At 46.0% G+C, this 21309-nt stretch overlaps 1 protein-coding gene across 1 annotated transcript; it reads left to right on the top strand.

Moving 5' to 3' along the window:
• Positions 1–210: 210 nt before the first annotated feature.
• Positions 211–2854, top strand: S100a9 (S100 calcium binding protein A9). Its single transcript, XM_050166457.1, has 3 exons — positions 211–355; positions 661–825; positions 2550–2854. The coding sequence occupies exons 2-3, from the start codon at positions 673–675 to the stop codon at positions 2739–2741; spliced, it is 345 nt and encodes a 114-aa protein (XP_050022414.1). The 5' UTR covers positions 211–355; positions 661–672; the 3' UTR covers positions 2742–2854.
• Positions 2855–21309: the final 18455 nt, after the last annotated feature.

Raw genomic sequence — 21309 nt, 5'->3', positions numbered from 1 at the left:
TGACACCCTTTGTATATTACAAGTTGGGACAGGAAAACGAAGGGTGTCAGAGGTGTGGCAGGCAGGCTGTCTTGCTTAACATGGGGGTGAGGGGTGTTAGATGGAAAGGAAGTGGGCCAACAAACCAGTTTCCTCCCAAACAAGCTCCAAGCCCAGGGCTAGGAATTTCACAAAAAAGCAAAATGAGTTGTGCGACCATTTCCTGCTCCACCCGGCTCCCTCCCTGCCTGGGTTACCACACTGCTCACCTGTGAAGCAATCTTTCCCAGGGACAACCATGTGTCTAGCAAGGGGCTGCCTATAAAAGCAGGACTTATGCTGCTCCTGCCAAACACTCGGTAGCTCTTTAGCTTTGGTAAGTGAGCTTCGTCTTCTCTGGCGGGGAGCCTGCCTGCTAGATCTTTCATTCCTTCCTTTAGCCAATTTTCTTCCAAGTCCTCCTCTAGAAGAAGGGCTCCTTGGTTGACCCTGTCCTCTTGACATCTTCCTTCACTTTCTCTAAGTGCTGTGTTGTAAAATAGTTCGCTTTTTTACGTTCCGTCACTCTTTTTGCTTTGTGTTTCTCCTCCCTTTCCTGCCTGACAGTGGCCACAGACCAGGCCAGGGACGCTCAGCACCCTATTTGCTCATTTGTAACCTTTGTGCGTCCTGTTTTCAAAGAGGAGTAAGAAGATGGCACACCAAAACCCATCTCTGATGGAGCGCAGCATAAACACCTTCATCGACGTCTTCCACACGAACTCTAAGGTGGAAGGAGACCCAGACACCCTGAGCCAGAAGGAATTCAAACAGATGGTGAAGAAAGATCTGGCAAACTTTATGAAGGTGAGGCTTGGGTAGTAAGGGAAGAGGTGCAGTCTGTAGGATTCAGGGAGACAACGCCATCACCTTCCACCAGGGACAGCGGGGTTCTGTCACTAGAGGTACTCAAAGTTAGACATAAGTCAGGAAATTGTTTCATTGAACACCTTCAATGTGTGGTATTCTATTCTGTGCAGAGGGATGTAGAGATGATATGGGACTCCTTTATCCCAGTGTTGGTGACATACAACCTTAAGAACACAGGCAACTTCAATGGCCTGGAAGTCAGGAGGAACATAAGAGTTCTGTGGGTAGTCTGTGCTGGCTGCAGCAGGGTGGGGTGACTGGCTATGGTTTAAAAAAGTAAAAAGGTCCTCCTCTTTGAGGAGGCAACACTTCAGCTGAGTCCCTGGTAAAGGACTCATAGGTTGCTAAAGCAATGAGGTGGCATGGCAGGTTTGTTGGCTGCTAGAGAAGGAAGCTGAGACCAGTTACCCCTCAAAATGGGCTTTATGAGGAGAGAGAAATTCAAGATGATGGAGGCCACGATCCAGTCTTTAGGGAAGAGAGCATTAAATGCATTATGAGGACATTGAAGAAAATAGCATAAAGTGAAAGAAAAGAGAAAAGGCTACCACGGACAATGTGGGAGGGGCCGCTGAAAGGGAGAGAGGAGCATGCATGTGCGTCAGAGCCAGAGAAAACCTTCACTTTATATATAATATATATATATATATTTATCTTTTCCCTAGGGGAGTGAGGAGCCTGCTCATATTAAGGCCAGATCCTATAGGCTGGTCTCCCCCCCACCACTTCCCCCGAAAAGGAAAATTGGAGAATTGTGGTTATGGGAGGTATTAGGGACACAGACATTTCCTCATAAGTGGGCATATTGGGCAAACAAGGCACTGACTCAGGGTAGACCAAGGGTACACATGAAGCTATGCTGCGAGATATCTTCTCTGGGATCTCTTCATGGGTTCTACATGCCATCTTGAAGCAGGGTGATGAGCCGGTGGAAACTGGGACCTCAAACATGGACTGCTCGGGGTGTGGGACAGGGTGGTGCTTAGCCAAGGTGTCCCAGCAAGTGAGTGGAAGACTTGCAGTCAGCTGATGAAGCTGCTGCCACATCTTGATCTTTCCTTTTTATCTGAGTCTTCCCTACACTTTACCACACCCTTTGGGGTCAGCAGAGCTTGGTTTGCTCCTAAGATCCCATGGTTTCTGGGGTGCCTCCCCGACTTAGTAGCCTAAATAAGGTTTACCAGGTATTTACCTCCAAGGAAAGGGCGAGAGTGGGGGTGACTGAGAGGCTGAGGAGAGGGAAGGGGTGCATAATCCTCCAAGTCAGATCCAAATGTGCACTTCCTCTCCTCCCAGCCTCTACAACCTGTAGAAATGATGGCCCTCTCAGAAGGCCAGTTTCCATTTCTACATGTTCAAGTAGTTATACAGATAAACGACAGACAGTTCTAGACTTACTAATTGCTTGACCTTCTACAGAGCAGAATCCTAGTGTCCAAGGCAGAAGGCTGTCTGGGGAACAAATTAGAAAGTGTTTAGTACATGTTTAGCATCTGCTCCACCGTGAACACTCAGAACATTATTCTCATTTTTCAATCTAACGACAGGGGCTAGGTTTTCCTTTGCATTTACCACCTAGCCCCTCGCTGTGCTCCAAGTCCTCTTCCCTGGGTACCCTCAGCCCTAAAAGTCTCCAAAAGTCTCCTCTGTTTCACCCACAGAAGGAGAAAAGGCGCGACAAAATCATAAATGACATCATGGAGGACCTGGACACAAACCAGGACAAGCAGCTGAGCTTTGAGGAGTTTGTCATGCTGGTGGCAAAGCTGGTCTATGCCACCCATGAGAAGATGCATGAGGGGAACCACCCACGTGGGAATGATCACAGCCACGGCTCCGGCTTCGGGAAGTAATGAGGAGACCAGCCACTTTGCATCTGCCCAACCAAGGGAAAATGAAATGTCTTACCAGATGGTCTTGGTTGTGGGGCTGGGAAATGATAAAAATAAAGTCTTTATCCATTCCAGTGATCTGCGTGCTGTTTCTGCCGCCTTCACACTTGTCTTTCCTAGGGGTCTGAGTACTGAACAGTCCTGCCCTAGTCTGAAGCTCCAGTCCTCCATTCCAGTCATAACAATAATAATAATAATAATAAAAGAGCCAACAAACTATGTCCACACTGAGTCCCTAAGCTTACCTCCCTCTCCATGTCTCTATCTCTGATGTTGGGCCTCACTTCTCAGACCACAGTCTCCTACTCTCTCTCTCTCTCCCTCTCTTTCTCTCTCTCTCTCTCTCTCTCTCTCTCTCTCTCTCTCTCTCTCCCTCTCTCTCTTTCACCCATGCCCAGGGAGGTGTACTGAGTAAGGATATATGAAGAATAGGCCCACCCAGGATGCAAGAAGGCAGGCAGATCTCCCAATAGACATAGAATCCCAAACATACATGCTGATGGGCCGCTGTGGTTCTCACATGGATGAAAGTGCAGTTACCCCAAGTCCACCATGACTGCAACAGGAAGGTGGGGTGAGCACACTCACTTGCCCAGTGAAGGAGATGACCTCTGACTTGGCTCTGCACCTCAAATTCCCTGGGTGCTGTAGAGAGATAGGACTTTGTTTACAGAGCCTGTGGAGCCTGAGGATTGGGACCGTGAGCAACGAGGACCAGATGACCTCACAGGACTGAAGACACTCTTGCAGTCCCTCGTCAGTGGCCAAGAGCTCAGCCCAGCAAGGACATTTGCTCCAATCTGTGTGTCCTGTGCCACCGCCCTCGGGGCTGCTGTCACTGTCCCGACACCATGCAGCCTCTGCATTCCCACCTGAGAGACAAAGTCTTGGTTATGGCTAAACAAGAAAGGTAGAAAGCCTAGAGCTGTAAGAAGTTGGAAGCAGAGGCTCACTTCCAACAGAGGGAGCAGGGCCATTGAGGCAAGTGACCAGTTGGGGAAGCCTTAAGGCCACACCAGCTACTTAGAGACTTGGCCTCTGGTGAAGAACAGGAGGGATGGATATTCCCAGGTGTCAAGAGCACTTCTCCTTGTCTCGTGTCTCTGTGAACCCTGAGTGTGGTGGCCATTCTAGAATCCAGGCAAATATCTCAGAGCAATCGTTTTGCAGAGTCCCAGGATTTTCTGTAAATAGCTAAACAGAGGCAGTCATGGTGACTGAGCCCCCTCCTTCCCGTTAGGAAAAAAACTGGTCTGTTTAGCAAAGGGAGAGGTCCCTCTGAGATCTAGGCATGCTATGACACATGGTAGTATGTCAACACAAAATCCCAGCTCTCATCAAACGGAATAAGAAATAGTTTGTCCTGGAGTCATGGTGACTGGCCATGGCGTGACTTGGGCTACCCCAAATTCCATATTCCAAAGTGGAAGCAGTTCCCAGAAGCTTTAGCTTTATAAAAAAAAAAAAAAAAAGGAAGTCATAAATAGCCACATCTGAATCTGACCAAGGTCCTGGGTGGATCAGGAAGACTCTAGAATTTTGGAAAAAAACTAATTTCCTTATTTGTTTGCTTTTTGGCCACTGGTTCTTTCAGGATACGTTAATGGGACACTCACTAAGTACTGGATACTCACTAATTGCTGGACACTCACTAAGTGCTAGGCCCTCCAGACTGCTCCAAGGAACCACAACACTGAGGGAGGCGTGGCCAGGAGCCACAAGACCTGCAGGGAAGACCAGACAGGTCCTTGGGTCGTTCTAATATGAAAAGGGAAAGTCAAGATGACACTAGGTGGGACCTGGAGGCTGGAATGTGTAGAGCTGTCTACCCAGAAGGGAGGTGGCTTTTCTCCAATATCAGAAGCTGATGATGTATCTACCAGTATCCTTAAAATTCTGAATTGCAAAGAATGGATGAAGAAAGTATGGAATATATACATATTAAAGTACTACTCAGCAGTAAAAAAACAAGGACTTCTTGAAGTTTGCAGGCAAATGGATGATGGAAATAGAAAACACTATCCTGAGTGAGGTAAGCCAGACCCAAAAAGAGGAACATGAGATGTACTCACTCATATTTGGTTTCTAGCCATTAATAAAGGACATTGAGCCTATAATTCGGGTTCTTAGAGAAGCTAAATAAGAAGGAGAACCCAAAGAAAAACATATAGGCATCCTCCTGAATATTAACCTTCATCAGGCGATGAAAGGAGACAGAGACAGAGACCCACATTGGAGCACCAGACTGAAATCTCAAGGTCCAAATCAGGAGCAGAAGGAGAGAGAGCACGAGCAAGGAACTCAGGACCGCGAGGGGTGCACCCACACACTGAGACAATGGGGATGTTCTATTGGGAACTCACCAAGGCCAGCTGGCCTGGGTCTGAAAAAGCCTGGGTTAAAACCGGTCTCACTGAACATAGCGAACAATGAGGACTACTGAGAACTCAAGAACAATGGCAATGGGTTTTTGATCCTACTGCATGTATTGGCTTTGTGGGAGCCTAGGCAGTTTGGATGCTCACCTTACTAGACCTGGATGGAGGTGGGTGGTCCTTGGACTTCCCACAGGGCAGGGAACCCTGATGGCTCTTTGGGCTGACGAGGGAGGGGGAATTGATTGGGGAAAGGGGAGGGAAAGGGGAGGTGGTGGTGGGGAAGAGACAGAAATCTTTAATTAATAAATAAATAAACAAACAAACTTAGGGCAGTGTGATAAGACACAGAGACAGACTTCCTGTCTTTTTTTTTAAATGCTTGTTTGTAGGTTTATTTTTTTAAAAGTATTTATTTATTTATTTGTTATGTATACAATATTTGTTATGTATGCCTGCAGGCCAGAAAGAGGGCACCAGACCTCATTACAGATGGCTATGAGCCACCATATGGTTGCTGGGAATTGAACTCAGGACCTTTGGAAGAGGAAGCAATGCTCTTAACCGCTGAGCCATCTAAAAAAAATCTGAATTGCAACCTGAGACAGTCAGTCTTAGCTGGTGAAGTGCACTTGAATGTATCTGAGAACTATTTTCTTTTTCTTTTTTCTTTTTTCTTTTTCCTACCTTCTTTCTAAAAAAAAAAGAGTATCTTGTTATGTAACCCAGGCTAGCCTCAAGCTTGGAGTGATTCTCCTGCCTTAGCTTCCCGAACTCCAGGATTTATACACGTAAGCCACCAAGCCTAGCTAGAAGTAGTGAAATTCGAAATGTCTTGAAGCTGAGACTGCAGACATCTCAAGACAGACAGAAATATGCTTCAGAAAAAGGCCTGGGTGTGGCGGGTGCACGGCTGTGTGGGAATGAGGAGACTGGACATATGAGGGGAGGTGAAAAGGATGGGTAGAGAGCCAAGGAGCTCACTCCTCAGGTGGGAGAGCCAAGGGCAGCCATAGCAATGGATGCGGGAGGGAAAGTCTAGCATCATATTTGTGCTTTGGACACATCCGTTCAAGGGTTATGGGGTAGACTAGAGGGAGAAGGAGACACAGGCTCATAGCTTGTTAGGAGGCAGTGACAACAGCACCGTAGTCCAGCTGAGAGCTCAGCAGAGCCTGCCAGTGCCACTCAAAACCACCTCTGTGGTCAGAACAGAAAATGTCCCTGGCTAGAGAAGGCACAGCACGAAGCTCCTGTTGTAAGGAGCCTGGCAGCAATGACACAAAAGGACAGTTGGCGTCTCTCAGCCAGACTGTCGCGCTGCTGAAAGGAGATTTCCCAGGAATCTCATGCTTGGAAAAGGAAGCTGTCCCCACTACATGGGGGACTTTGTGTCTAGGAAAGATTTCTGACAACTTGTCAAACTGCCTTACAGAATGAGACTGAAACCTCAGGTGGGACCACATTGAGACCTGTGCCGCTGAGATATGCACATCCCCCTCCCTTCAGAGGCTCTGAATGTCAACCTCACTTCAGAGCCCAGAACATGAACTCGGGAGTTTGCTGGGGCCCCTTATCCCTCTTGCAATGTGGCTACATTGAGCAAATCTCCACTTTCTGCTTTCCAATATTGATTTGACCCTTTTAGTTGGTTTGCCCAGGGGACGTGGCAGAACCTGGCTCAGGCTCAGATGATAACCCTAAGTTTGATACCCTGCATAAATAAATGACTGCAATTTTGTCCTGTTTGCCAAGACCTTACTGGGAAGAGGCCTCTGGGGCGAGCAGCCAGTGAGGCAATCTTACACAACCCCAGAACCCAGCCTCAGAGTCCCACTCACCCCGCCTCCCAGAGTTGCCTAAAATGTATATTTTAGAAAGCGCTGTGTTACGAATTTTGACATTTCAATTGCCAAGACAATAGTAGGAATGATGTAACTGCTGCTCAAATTTCTTAAGCTCATGATTGTCTCAAGACCAGGTTGGCTTCCTGGCCCTATGAGAGATACTCCCTCAAGAGACAGGAGAGACCCACGGACCCCTTACAGATTTTCCCCTCTTCGATTGCACGTTCTCCAGTGTTTGTCTTTGCAACTTAAAACTGCAGGTGTAGACCTTACAGTGGGGCTCAGAGAATGGGGCAGCACCGGCAGATAAAACAGGGTGCAGGACCCACATGGCACATAGCCTAGGGCAGCCCACCTCAGTGTCTCTTCCTCTCCCTTCTTTTCTCTCTGTCTCTCTCTGTGTCTCTGTGTCTCTGTCTCTCTCTCTCTTTCTCTGTGTTTTTGTATTTGTCTCTCTCTCTTCCTCCCCCTCCTCCTCGAATGGCACCCCTCTTTCTCCTCCTGTGTTTCTCTAAGCACTCTCTCACTCCCCGCTCTCCGGCCTCCCACACTCCCTGCTGAGACAATCCTATGCTGCTGGGGTGCCAGTGTCTGAACCTTGCAAAGTAATTATGATCAAATCTAACCATGAACAACTCCAAGCACAGTATTTAGCTCCCAAGTCTCCTCATAATATAGAAAAGGGCAAATCACCAGGGGGAAACACAGTTGGGGTCACTTAACAGCATTGGGTGATTTGCTATTGTATAAACATTATAGAGTGTGTTTGATATAGAAGAAACTCAAAGTAATAGAATTGTATGATATATTTGCTTAGACGACATTAAATCACACAACAAAGAATTTAGTTGAAGGAGCGCTGCTTCCAAAATGCCCCAAAGGCAAATAGTTTTTTCCCACCAGGCCAGTTACAGTTAAGCAAACTTTACAATGCTAGGATGTAAACGTTTGTTTACCGGATTGACCATCCATTAGACCCATCCCCAAAGAGCACACCACTCACAGACAGCTCAGTGGGCACCCACAGAGTCACAGCTACCATCGGGTCCTGGTCTGTCATTAAGTTCCCCGCGCTCTTCTCAGGAAAAGTATAAATCTGCCTGTGTGGGGGGCAGGGAGATGGACCTGCGTAACAACTGTCCAGAAAGAACAACACCAGGATGCTTATGGAGGATTCTAGCAACAACTTTGCTATGCAAATTTCTCACCTGCCCAAGTAGCCAGACTTGCAGTCTCCTGTGTCTGTACAAATTGTCCAAAGTGTGACCTGGGCTGGGGCCTAATGGAGACGTACAGATGGCAGTACATGTAAATGCATGAGCCTCGGGTGTACCAGAAACCAGAGGCCGTGAACCAGACCAGTGACTCACTGCAGTGAACATTCGCTGGAAACTCTAATTAGATGGAAGGGTTTACCATGCGACACATTGCTCCCAATGCACAGGATGGATAAGGAGGCGCTGGAGAGGGACGGAGAGGCAAAGAGGGTTGGTTGGTTTGTTTGTTTGTTTGCTCACTTGCTTTGTTTTGACTTCTTTTAAATTTTCTTTTAGGGAGTGCTGCAGGAATGAGGAGAGAATATGTGGGGGCTGGGAGGTGAGTGGGATGGGGTGCATGATGTAAAATACTCAACGAATAAAGAAATTATGCTTTAAAAAAGCATAAACCTCAGGTGAACATAAGCTAGTAATATCTTCTACTCAGGGCTTGTCTCTTCCAATAGACTGTGAGTTGTTTTGTTTTTTTAAGTAAAAAGCTTTTCATGTGTTAATCTCTGGGTGCGTGACGTGACTTCTCACGGGGAAGGCGGATTATTTCTATAGCATGGTGGCACAGAGCTAGATGGCACATGCCAGTCACTCGATGTGGCCTCGTCCTGCAGTTGAGAAGCTTCCCCAACAAGAAATATGTGCAGTTCTTGCTGGTAAAACACTGCTGCTTTCCGTCTAATAGGGCTTTATCTCTTTCTAATTTTTTTATGTGTATGAGTGTTTTTCTTGCATGTGTGTGCCTGGTGCTGTTGAACACTGGAAGAGAGCTTCTGTAATTGGAGTCACAGAGAGTTGTGAGCTACGTGTGGATGCTTAGAGTCAAACTTGTGCCTTCTGGGAGAACAGCCACAGAGCCACTTCTCCAGCCCCTCAGTAAACAATTTTTATAAATAAGTGGAACACAGTTTAAAATACTGAGTAATAATAAATACATAAACCAGTAGCACAATCATTTGTTAAATGACCAAGTATTATGTGTACTATATAGTTGGGTGTGTTATACTTTTATATGACAGGCAGTGTGATAATCCTGCTTATCCCAGCATCACCAGAAACATACACAAGTGAGGCCTTGTGCCTTACACACATTACTCATCTTTTAAGAATGAATTTTTAGTTCCATCATGGTCTTATGGGACCAGTGTCCTATATGCTGTCTGCCACTGATCAAGCATTATTCTGAAAATAGTAAAGTTCTGAAAAGACTTGGAGAAGTGGGGAGTTCATAATGAATGCTGAGGCCCTCAGGCCTTTCCGTGGTGTGAGTCACCTGCTGACTGTCTCCCACATTCCCCAGCACTACCAACAGCATCTGTCCCGTGCTCGGCGTCAGCTGTCCCTGCCTTCCGCCAGGCATAGTGACTCCATTCCCCATTCTGCAGAGTCAGCCACCAGTGCAAGATGCTGGTATTGACAGTGACTGTCAACAGAGCACATAAGGTGCCTGCTCTCCTAGAACTTGTCTCTCGGGGAAAGTAAAAGGTCACCCAAGAGGAGAACTAAGTAGCTGGACCATTTCAGAGGGTTATGAGTTCTTCCAAGAAGACAAAGAGGACGATAGGATGGAGTGACTACGAGGGGAGACTCTGCTACAGAGAGACCAACTGGCGTGAGCCCTGAGTGAGTACTCTTTCCATGAGAATGCACTCAAATACATTAGAGAAGGGGGGAGGGTTTTTCTAGGTTAGTGACATGACTTGAGTTTTTGAGTAGTGATCATAAGTGCTGCTTCATGACAGGCAGATTTGGGAATTCTGGAGCAAAAACTTGGAGAGTACTTCCGGAGGTACTTTAGAGGCTCACTGGGCCTGGTCATTTGTCAGACACTTCTAGACCCACACCATCTAGAAGGCCTCTATCTAATGGGGGTGGGGTGACAAACAGCCTCAACACTGACTGTGGGCAAACATAAGGAGAACTGGGTGGTAAGCACAAGACGGCCCAGAAAAGCCAAGAGGAACACTTTTTCTGTCTTCTTGACAAGGTGAAGAATGGTTTCCTCAGACTGGCTTCTGGAGGGATGGGAGCTGCAATTCTGCAAGCCCATTGCCATGTTAGGCTGAGAAGTCAAAGCCTTCTGATTCCTAGAGTTCATCTTACTCTTTTTCAACTGTGAAGGCTTCTTGTGTTGGCCAGGTCAAAATGATGGTGGTGTCCAAGCATTTTCATCTAGGGCCGATGGCTACTGTTCAGTTGACTCCAGATCTCTTTGCTGACTTCCAAGGCTGTGGTAGGTGGGTAGCCTTGACTCGTACTGTACAAAAAAAAAAACCTGCCAGAACTGACCCCTAACAGGCAAGAGACTAAATACCCAGCACAGAGGATGATAGGAATGGCAAGGCAATAGCAGAGCTACTTCAGTCCAAAGTGCCATATAAGCCCAGAAGTGCTAAGTCCGTGACAAACTGTGACTCCCACACCCTCTGATTCATTTGGAAGACTGAAGGCCAATGCTCAAGAACAACCTCCAAATCTGGGGCATTGACTCAACAATTGCTGCCCAGGTTTTACTCACTTCTCACCGTGGTGCCTGTCTGAAACCTCGTGCCCTGCCACTCACCTATACCCAAGTTCTCAGACAACAGCCCCACCCTATCATAGGCCAAGACAAGTCTCACTGCAGGGAAGCGAAGAACAGGAAGAGGCACTTGCAGAATGTTTATTGCAAAAAAAACAAACAAACAAACAAAAATAACGATGGTGACATTAAAAACAATCAAAGTGAACTTGGAATCCTGGGAGGCTAGAGGCTTCAGCTGAAACCTAAGGAAATCTGGGTGAAAAAATTAAATAATGTATTAGTGGTGATCGACCAGTTTTAACAAATAATTGTTAAAAAATATACAAAAAAAAATGTAGGAGCCACCTTGATAAGCTAAATAGACACAGACCACCCAAAGGAAGTTCTTTACTTCCAACCATCATCACCTGCCAGAGTAGGACTCAGCCATCGATAGTTTAATGGTGACCTGAGTCTCAGTAGTTTACCCTGAAGCAATGCCTGGTTTCAGGAAGAACCACAAACTGAGATTACCTGACCTCCATCCAAGAACAGACCATCCAAAGGAAATGCCTAACGTGTTCCAACCGTTGTACATAGGATCACCTGCCAGCACACTCACCAGGACACCCCTAGACAAATGTCAGCCAATCAGGGGTCCTGAAGCCAGAAACCTGTCACCCCCACCTTTAGTACTATAAAAACCCAACTCTATCTGAGCTCGGGGCTCTCCGTTTATTTTAATAGGTTGTACATTTGGAGAGACTGAGTTTGTAAACTTGCATAAAATAAAAGCTCTTTGCTTTTACATATGGGACTCGGTCTCCTTGTTGGTTTTGGGGGGGGCTTTGAGGATCTGGGCGTAACAGTAATATATCTTAAATGACATAAGAAACGAAGCACAGGTTTGTGGGAACTGTCTGTGGTACCTCCTTAATTTTTGTATAAATCTACAAGGATCCCGTTTGTTAAGAAGTGAGGAGGGAGACCACTTCCTATCGCCAGGAAGATGTAGGACTCTCAGTTACTTTTCCAGCACCATGTCTATCTGCACAGCGCCACGTCCCACCATGATGATAATGGACTGAATCTCTGAACTATAAACAAGCCACCCCAATTAACTATTTTAATTAATTTATTTTTAATTATTTTATTTATAAGAGTTGCTGTGGTCATGATATCTCTTCACAGCAAAGAAACCATAACTAAGACAGAAGTTGGTACCAAGGACTGGGGTACTGTTGTCATTGAACTGACCATGTTTTTGTTTGGAGGAATTTGAACTTTGGTGTTAAGTTTTTTCAAGCCTCTCTGCCAACACAATAATTCAAATCAGGCCAAATCAAACCAAATTAGAAAAAGCCCAGGTTTAATGGATGCCAGTGCTCCCGGGTGGCCTTTCTGGACGACACGACGGGGGAGGGGGTGGGCGGGGGCAGAAAGACCTTGTGTTTGTTATCTGGGGACAGTTTAAATTCCCTGTGGGAGTGGTCTTCACCCTCTCTGGGGAGGGGTCACTGTTTGGCGGGCTTTCTCAGAGGTGGAGTTTGGACTGAGGCAACTCCCAGGGGGAGGGGCTTGAGACGGAACTTTCCACCCAACATTCCAAAATGAATGCCAGGAGCTGAGGTGAAGCCCCTGGCCAAACATTTGGTACCAGTTGAACGCTTCAAGTGCTGCTTACCGGGCCATACCAGGAGAAGCACGGAAGACAGTGGAGATGAGAGTGATTTGAGCTATAGGGGTTGGCTCAAGAGGGTTCATAGGGGAAGAATTTTAGTGTGTTGAGTAGAGATCATTCCTGTGATACTTTGGTGAAGAATGTGTCTGCCTTTTCCCCCTGTCTGCCTGAGGCTAAAAGGGAGGAGTTTTGGATTAATTCTGTTGGCAGAGGAAATCTCAAAGCAGCCTAGTATAGACTGTTTCGTGTGTTTATTAGTGGTAATACTGATGAAGATTTATAATGAAAAGGAACAAGCTGAGCAAATAAAAATACAAAATGTGCCTGGCAGTGGTGGCACACGCCTTTAATCCCAATATTCAGGAGGTAGAAGCAGGCAGATCTCTGTGCATTTGAGACCAATTTGGTCCACATAGTTCCAGGACAACCAGGGCTGTTACACAAAGAAACCCTGTCTCGAAAGACCAAAAAGTAGGAAAATATATTTCTATATATATATAATCACAGATTGAGGAGGGAAAAGGGCCCCAGGAAGTGGAATAAAAGCTAAATCCTCTGTTTAAGGAGATAAACAGACTAAGAAATGGATTAAAAGAAGTGGTGACCTAAGGACAAGATCCCATCCAACTAAATTCCCAACTTGTGAAAAGGCAATGAATAACAATTTAGAGCCAGGTGATGGTGCACACTTTTAATCCCAGCACTCAGGAGGCAGAGGCTGGTGGGTCTCTATGAGTTCAAGACCAGCCTGGTCTACTGAGCAAGTTTCTAGAACTGCCATATTTAGACAGTGAAGGAAATAATCAAAAACAGAAAGGTGGTGAAGATATAATTGCAAAGGAGATCACGTTCCAGTTTCAGCAAGCAGCAGAACTTGGCAACTTTGCCCACATGGTTCTGGCTGCAGAATCAAGGACAGAAGAAAGGGGCCATGGAATTGTCTCTGTGCCTAAGGAAAGCGCTGAGGCAAGCATGTGTCAGTGGTGTCTCTGAACGGAAGCCCAGAGAGGCCATTTCATGAAGCTGTGAGGTTGAAACCTGGGTTGCCTTGGAGACCCCAAGATGTTGGAGATGCCAGGGCAGTGGGATACCTGCCAGAGAGAGCTGCTAACTGCCAACAGCCCAAGAGAAAGAAGTGTGCTGCCATCAACAAGGGTGAAAGGCGTTGGGGATCTAAAGAGCATTTGACATCAGACATGAAGATGCAGAGTGTGGAATTTGTCCAGCTGGTCCTAGGTCTTGCTTTAGTCCAGTGTTTCCTCCCTGTGCTCCCTTACCTTATGTTTAAAAAAGGGAATGTATACAATGGAAAAAAGAGAGCATCTTCAACAAATTGTGCTGGCAAAACTGGATGTCAATCTGTAGAAGAATGAAAATAGACCCATATCTATCACCATGCACAAAACTCAAGTCCAAGTGGATTAAAGACCTCAATATCAGTCTGAACACACTGAATCTGATAGAAGAGAAAGTGGGAAGTACTCTACAACACGTGGGCACAGGAGACCACTTGCTACGTATAACCCCAGGAGCACAGACAGTAAGGGCCTCATTGAATAAATGGGACCTCCTGAGACTGAGAAGCTTCTGTAAAGCAAAGGACACTGTTGCTAAGACAGAAAGGCAACCCACTGACTGGGAGAAGATCTTCACCAACCCCGCAACTGACAAAAGTCTGATCTCCAAAATACATAAAGAACTCAAGAAACTAGGCTGTAAAAGGCTAATCAACCCAATTATAAAATGGGGCACTGAACTTAACAGAGATCTCTCAACAGAAGAAGTTCAAATGGCCAAAAGACACCTAAGGTCATGCTCAACTTCCTTAGCGATCAGGGAAATGCAAATCAAGACAACTAAGATACCATCTTACACCTGTCATAATGGCGAAAATCAAAAACACCAATGATAGCCTTTGCTGGAGAGGTTGTGGAGAAAGGGGTACACTCATCCATTGCTGGTGGGAATGCAAACTTGTGCAACTACTCTGGAAAGCAGTGTGGAGGTTTCTCAGGAAATTCGGGATCAACCTACCCATGGAGCAATACCACTCTTGGGAATATACCCAAGAGAGGCCTTATCATACAACAAAAGTATATGCTCTACTATGTTTATAGCAGCATTGTTTGTAATAGCCAGAACCTGGAAACAACCTAGATGCCCTTCAATAGAAGAATGGATGAAGAAAGTATGGAATATATACATATTAGAATACTACTCAGCAGTAAAAAACAAGGACTTCTTTAAGTTTGCAGGCAAATGAATGGAAATAGAAAACACTATCCTGAGTGAGGTAAGCCAGACCCAAAAAGAGCAACTTGGAATGTACTCACTCATATTTGGTTTCTAGCCATAAATAAAGGACATTGAGCCTATAATTCGGGTTCTTAGAGAAGCTAAAGAAGAAGGAGAACCCAAAGAAAAACATATAGGCATCCTCCTGAATAGTAACCTTCATCAGGCGATGAAAGGAGACAGAGACAGAGACCCACATTGGAGCACCGGACTGAAATCTCAAGGTCCAAATCAGGAGCAGAAGGAGAGAGAGCACGAGCAAGGAACTCAGGACCGCGAGGGGTGCACCCACACACTGAGACAATGGGGATGTTCTATTGGGAACTCACCAAGGCCAGCTGGCCTGGGTCTGAAAAAGCCTGGGTTAAACCGGTCTCGCTGAACATAGCGGACAATGAGGACTACTGAGAACTCAAGAACAATGGCAATGGGTTTTTGATCCTACTGCATGTATTGGCTTTGTGGGAGCCTAGGCAGTTTGGATGCTCACCTTACTAGACCTGGATGGAGGTGGGTGGTCCTTGGACTTCCCACAGGGCAGGGAACCCTGACTGCTCTGCGGGGGGAACTTGATTGGGGGAGGGGGAGAGAAAGGGGAGGCGGCAGTGGGGAAGAGACAGAAATCTTTAATAAATAAATTTTAAAAAATAAAAAAAATAAAAAATAAAAAAGGGAATGTATATCTGTGCCATTATATGTGGGAAGCATGTGGAAAAAGAAGAAGTAAGGCGGTTTGGGGCACTGACAACACGCCAGACACCACCTTGCAAAAAGACTTTCTTCAGCCATGAGTCAGCCTTGGGTCGGGGCTGGTCAGGTGTCTCTTTCACAATGAAGAATGAGTTTGGAGAAGTGGAGTACCTTTTCCAATGTCAAACTCACCTGTTTCCAAACCTCTGCTGTTCAAAACTCCCCAAGCCAGGGTAAGCTTTTATTTCAGAAAATAATATGAGCTCAACCTTCTGATTTAGTGGTTTTTGTAAGACAGACATTCTTCTCTCAGACCCAATCTTTATTTCTCCCCCAGCCTTTATCTTAATCCAGTTAATTTCCAATTTTCCTTTTAAAAACCCTGTCCTCCTAGACAGGCGTGAGTCCTTGCTCTCTGTAGTTGTGTAAGAGTTGACTTCTGAATTCACTTGCATTTCTTCTGGCTGCTCATTCTAAATCCTTAGACTATGTTCTAGCAAATTACACCTTATAAATTAAATGGCATGCACAATTATTGCATTTGGCACATACCTAATTTGATTTTTTAATTTCCATTTAAGGTATCTGTTTGCAGATCAGAAAATGAGGACACATGATTGTGTGGTGCTCTAAAATACTTTTAAACTGCAAAATCAACTGACCAAACCAAAAAAAAAAAATCTATAGGTCACTGTGTGAAAACCACTATGCCAATTTCCGGAACAAATGAGTCCAATGGCTGCCCTCTGAGACTTTAGAACTGGATGAGTCCGTACACTTTTCTCCACAATAACACTGAGGTCACCATGGTGAAGAAGAGCAAGGTACTGAAGTCAGTCACGAAGCTGCATGACTCCATTCTGGGGCCAGGGGGTACTCACCAAAACACATGCTCTATTGATGAGAAGCCATGAGCACGTATTTGGGACTAATTTGGTGCTAGACATTTGTTGGGCATCTCTGAAGCTCTAGCTACTTTGCCACTTATAAGAGGACTCTCGCGCAGGTTTAAGGAGAGCTTGAACCAACAATGGGAAATTAGAATTTGTGGCAACCCAGTCGCTCAGAACCACCCCAAGCAGAAGGAGTTTCATCTGCATGTGCCCCATGATTATAGGAACCGAGAGTCTCCAAAAGCATTCCCTGTGTTTTGTACACCAAGCACACTGAGATCACTAGGTCAGGATGTCATGTGGGGACCGATCCCCCTACTCAAAGCAAAGCAGGTTAATTCCGTGCACCCTCAGACATCCTTGGATCTGATGACCTAGGTTTGTCTCTCAGATCCACTGCACACCTGGACCAACAGAGCTCTCGGGGCCTGACTGTGGAGCCAAGGCCAGAACACAGTTCACTAGCCAGGAAGTTCCGACAACAGACAGGCTACCTGGGCTTAGAGCGATGACCTCTTCCAAAATCCCATCTGCCCCATTAGGAAATTACCACAAGAAGTCAAGGAGGGCCCTTTAGCAATCCCATTGCTTGGAACACTGAGGGACACCTGCTTCTGGATTTCTCCCACTGTTTCTCTTCAATACCTAAGAAATTTACCCATGAACAGCGGGAAATGTCACAGTAACAAAATGCAACCACATTCTGCAGCAGAGACTCAGAGTGTTCAGATACCTACCAAGTTCCATGAATCCTGATGGTCCTAACGGGCAAGGTTGTAGTGTAGATGTCTCATCTAGAGTCTGTGACAGGCTGGACACTGCTTTCCCAGGGCACGTGTGGCTATGCCAGGTATGAGGACACACACAGCAGAACAGAGGGAGTCAGCTGTTGGTTTGTTCCTGGAAGGGTGCCCCTAGCAACCATGTGATAGCCAACTATCAGCCTTCCTAGTTCTGATCATTTTGTACAAATGCCTCCAAATGCAAGAATCCCAAACAACATGTTCTACCTGAGTGCGACACGCGCCCCACAGAGAATACATAAATCAGTCTAGCACATGGAACTTCAGCCAGGGAATGCTCATTTCTACGAGTCTCTGGCCCAAAGCCATGTTTGGATAGTGGGGTAAGACTTAACAACGTATTTACCTCACACACCATTAGCCATGTGTAGCCCTGTCTAACTGTATGTCTATGTTCCAGGTAAACTGTACTGAGCTGTCCTTTTCCAATCAGGTTGTGAATAGCTGATGGGATTCCCACCAGACTGAAGGTGGGCTGCGTGTATGCTGTTGGGATGTGGGAGGTGCTACAATGGAGAGTGGCTAAGCCAGCAATGCTTTGGATTACAGAGAAGACTGGAAGGAAGGTTCCTCACCCTGGGGGGGAGTGGAGAAGCCCCCAAGAATTTAGGGAAATCGAAATGCCAAATTTCTTGTTCTGTGTGCAGGAAATTATCCTAGTCTGGAAGATTGCTTACACTAGGAAAGACTCACCAGGACTTCAGGCCCTGAGGCATCTTGGATGGAGTCCTGGGCAGAAGAGAAGGGGCCCCAGAGACAAGTTCCTTGGCATCTGCCTGGTGCCCTGGGCAGCGGAAGCACCGAAGGGAGAAGACAGAAAAGGGCTAGAGAAACAAAGGGAGGGATGGAAGCGTGACTGTCAGTCAACTGGAGATGCTCTCCAACCCTGCACACGGTAGACAGTCTCTTCCACCCAGGACGAGCATGCATCTGGGCCTCGCTCTGCACTTGCCGGACTAGTTAGAAGTTGTTCAAATTTCTTGACCCCTTTGGTCTCTTCATAAGCAAAACAGACATCAGAATTCCTTCTCACACAAGGTGGCTATGAGAAACACATGAGTTATACTGCCTTAGTGTCTCAAGCAAAGATGAAAACCTACCACAAGCAGAGTAGGCCTATGTCAGAATGTTCTTTAATTCTTTGGTAAAAGAATCTTCAAAGATCTTTCTTCTAAAAAGGCAGTGGAAAAAAATATTCAAAAGTACGTGAGGATGAGAAACAGATGCTCAGATTCTTAAGTGAGTCACTGAGCTTTGAACAAGGTGATGGCCGTGGTAGTCCGGGGTTTACCATCTTGATCAAGATGCAAACTACCCTGCCCTGAACAGCAGATAGCAAACCATCCCTGTTTATGTGCTGAAACTTTGCAATCAGACATACCTCGCAGAACGCTTTCCTCAAGTACTAAAGGACGATGAGGAACAAGACCCACTTTCTTCCAGACAGATGACGGCAGGAAATAAGCAGCCGCCATTTGTCTTTTCTCGGGTGGAAATTAATTTTTTCCATCACATCACTGTGCAGCTGGAACTCAAGGAACACTGGTCGCTTGCCTAGCCCTCTTTACCACTTGAATTTGGAGGCCAGCAGATGGGATGAGGTCTGGACCCAGCCAAAATGGTTCATTTCCCAAGCGGAATACGTGCAGAAGTGCCCCACTAGAATAAGCTCTTGTGCTCAGCTGCTGGAGACTAGCTGTCCGATTCCAGACCCTCTCTAGACCCTTTTACACCATGATTACAATCAGAGGGATCTTGGCTAAACTCAGCCTTGGGTGGAGAACCTGGATAGACAGGAAAATTGCAGACCCCGGAAATCTCAGTGGCCGGATCTGCCTCAATCGGTGAGCCAAGGTCTCCTCTGTGGTTCAAGTGTTGCATGAGGTTTCCTGCCAAGCCACTTTTTCTCAACTTCCCACTGTCTTCTTCTTCTTCTGCAAATGAGGAAACAGGAGGCCAAATCACCGTGCTCTGGGCCACAGGCCCTACCTGACTCTATGATGGGTTCTGTTATGATAATCCCAGCCCACTCCTAATCCTAAAATGTATTCTAGGTGGCTCCCTAATCCTAAAATGTATTCTAGGTGGCACATTCTGTACATCAGCCTGGTTTTGTCAGTCCCACCGGCTCTGTTCCGAACCCCCAGGCCTTTCTTCAGCTCTGTCCTAGCCTGGAGGAAGCAATCTCTGAAGTGAAAGGGAAGCCATGGAGCGATGGAGAGTCTTTACCAGCTGTGTATCAGGTAGTGGTTTGATGAACAGAATATCAAAGAATTAAGAAAATAAAAGATCCAGTTTTTAAAAAAAATGGACTATGGAACTAAACAAGTCATTCTCAAAAGAAAAAATTAAAATGGCTAAGAAATATCTCAAAAAGTGTTCAGCTGGGGCAGTGGGGGTGCATTCCTTTAACCTCAGCACTTGGGAGACAGACCTCTGCCTCCGTTGTTGCCATCAGGTTCCTGCCCTGAGTTCCTGCCCTGACTTCCCTACATGAGGGACTACAGGTTGTACTCTAAAATAAACTCTTTGCTCCCTAAGTTGCTTTTGGTCATGATGCTTTATCACCACAATAAAAACATAAACAAAACGGAAATTGGTGCCAGGTCATGGAGTGTTGCTCTGACAGATATGGCCATGTTTTGGAAAGCACTGAAGAAGGACTTGGAAATTTGGGGCTAGGAACGCCCCTGGGTGTCCAGAGTTCAGCAAGCTGTTGTGGGAACTGGGAAGTTAGTGTTGACGGTGGTGCAGAGGACAGAGGTAGTGTTGAGGCCTTAAACACTCTGCTGGGACCACTCAATAGTGTGAAATAGGCACCACTAAAGTGAAACCTTTGCTTTGTTTGGAACAATTGATGCTGGGGCTGAGAAGTCAGCTGTGATTAAGAGAAGACCAGCATCATCACTGAGGTGAAATCTCCTGGGAAGTGTTTTCTCAGGGTCAGCACACAAACTGGTCCAGAGGGGCCAAGGCTATGCCCTATGCAGGCACCAAACTTGGTAATATGTAAGAATTTCTCGGGTGTTTTTTTTTTTTTTTTTTTTTTTTGAAGGCATGAAGAGCAGCCAAGACCTGATGCTGTGAGAGTCCAGGGAAGGCTCATGAAGAGCAGCCAAGACCTGATGCTGTGAGAGGCCAGGGAAGGCTCATGAAGAGCAGCCAAGACCTGACGCTGTGAGAGGCCAGGGAAGGCCATTGGTGAATTATGCAGCCTCAGTTGAAGTAGAGGCTCCAGGACTAAAGGGGTCAGAGAAAGAAGATGAGATTTGGCACCATGTGGCAGGGTCATAGTCCCTGAGGTGAACCAAGAAAGGGACACTGTTGAAGAAACAGCCTCACTGCAACATTTTAGAAATCCCAACATTTTAGAGATGCTGGCACTATGGGACAACCACCAAGGACAGCAGCAGCCATGGAGCCAGGCTGGGCCTAGGAGATGAGCTTTATGTGCTACAGTGGGCAGAGCCAGAGGAGTAGCTCAGGCCCTGTGGAGCCCAGGGGGCTGTGAGTGACCCCCAAACAGTCAGCAGTGATTCTTTACACTGTTGGATTTGGGGTTTGCTCTGATTTGATTTCAACTATGCCTTAGGTCTTCCTTCTTAAAGTAATAAAGTGTCTAACTTACTTTTTGATTTTATAGGGACTCCCAGTTAAAAGCCTTTGGAATTTTAAAGAGACTTTGAATATTTTAGAGTGGATTTGAACACTGAAAAAGACTTTGAATGATTTAAAGAGACTAAACTCATAAAGACTATAGGCTTTTAAAGTTATTTATGATTTATATTGTGATATCCATATTAATATGAGATTGTGGGGATAAATAAGAAAGAAATGGTAATGGTTTAACAGTTACATGTCTATGTGTCGACCTGACAAGGTGTCAGTTGTACTAGCTAGTTTCATGTCAATTTAACACAAGTTAGAGTGATTTGAGAAGAAGAACCCACAATTAGGAAATTTTCCCACAATATTGGTTTGTAGGCCATTTTCTTGATTGACAGTTGATATGGAAAGGCCAAGCCCAGTGTACACAGTGCCACTCCTGGGCTGGTGGCCCTGGAGGGTCTAAAGAAGACTGAGCAAGCCACGAGAAACAAGCCCATAAGCAGCCCTCCCCCATGGTCTCTGTATTAGTTTCTTTCTTTCTTTCTTTTTTTTTTTTTTTTTTTTT

The sequence above is a fragment of the Alexandromys fortis genome, unplaced genomic scaffold, assembly GCF_014885135.2.
Source record: "Alexandromys fortis isolate MF-2015 unplaced genomic scaffold, M_Fortis_MF-2015_v1.1 scaffold_152, whole genome shotgun sequence".
Classification (NCBI taxonomy): Eukaryota; Metazoa; Chordata; class Mammalia; order Rodentia; family Cricetidae; genus Alexandromys; species Alexandromys fortis.
The sequence above is the reverse complement of the archived record's forward strand: the minus strand, read 5'-3'. Positions and strand labels throughout refer to the sequence as shown.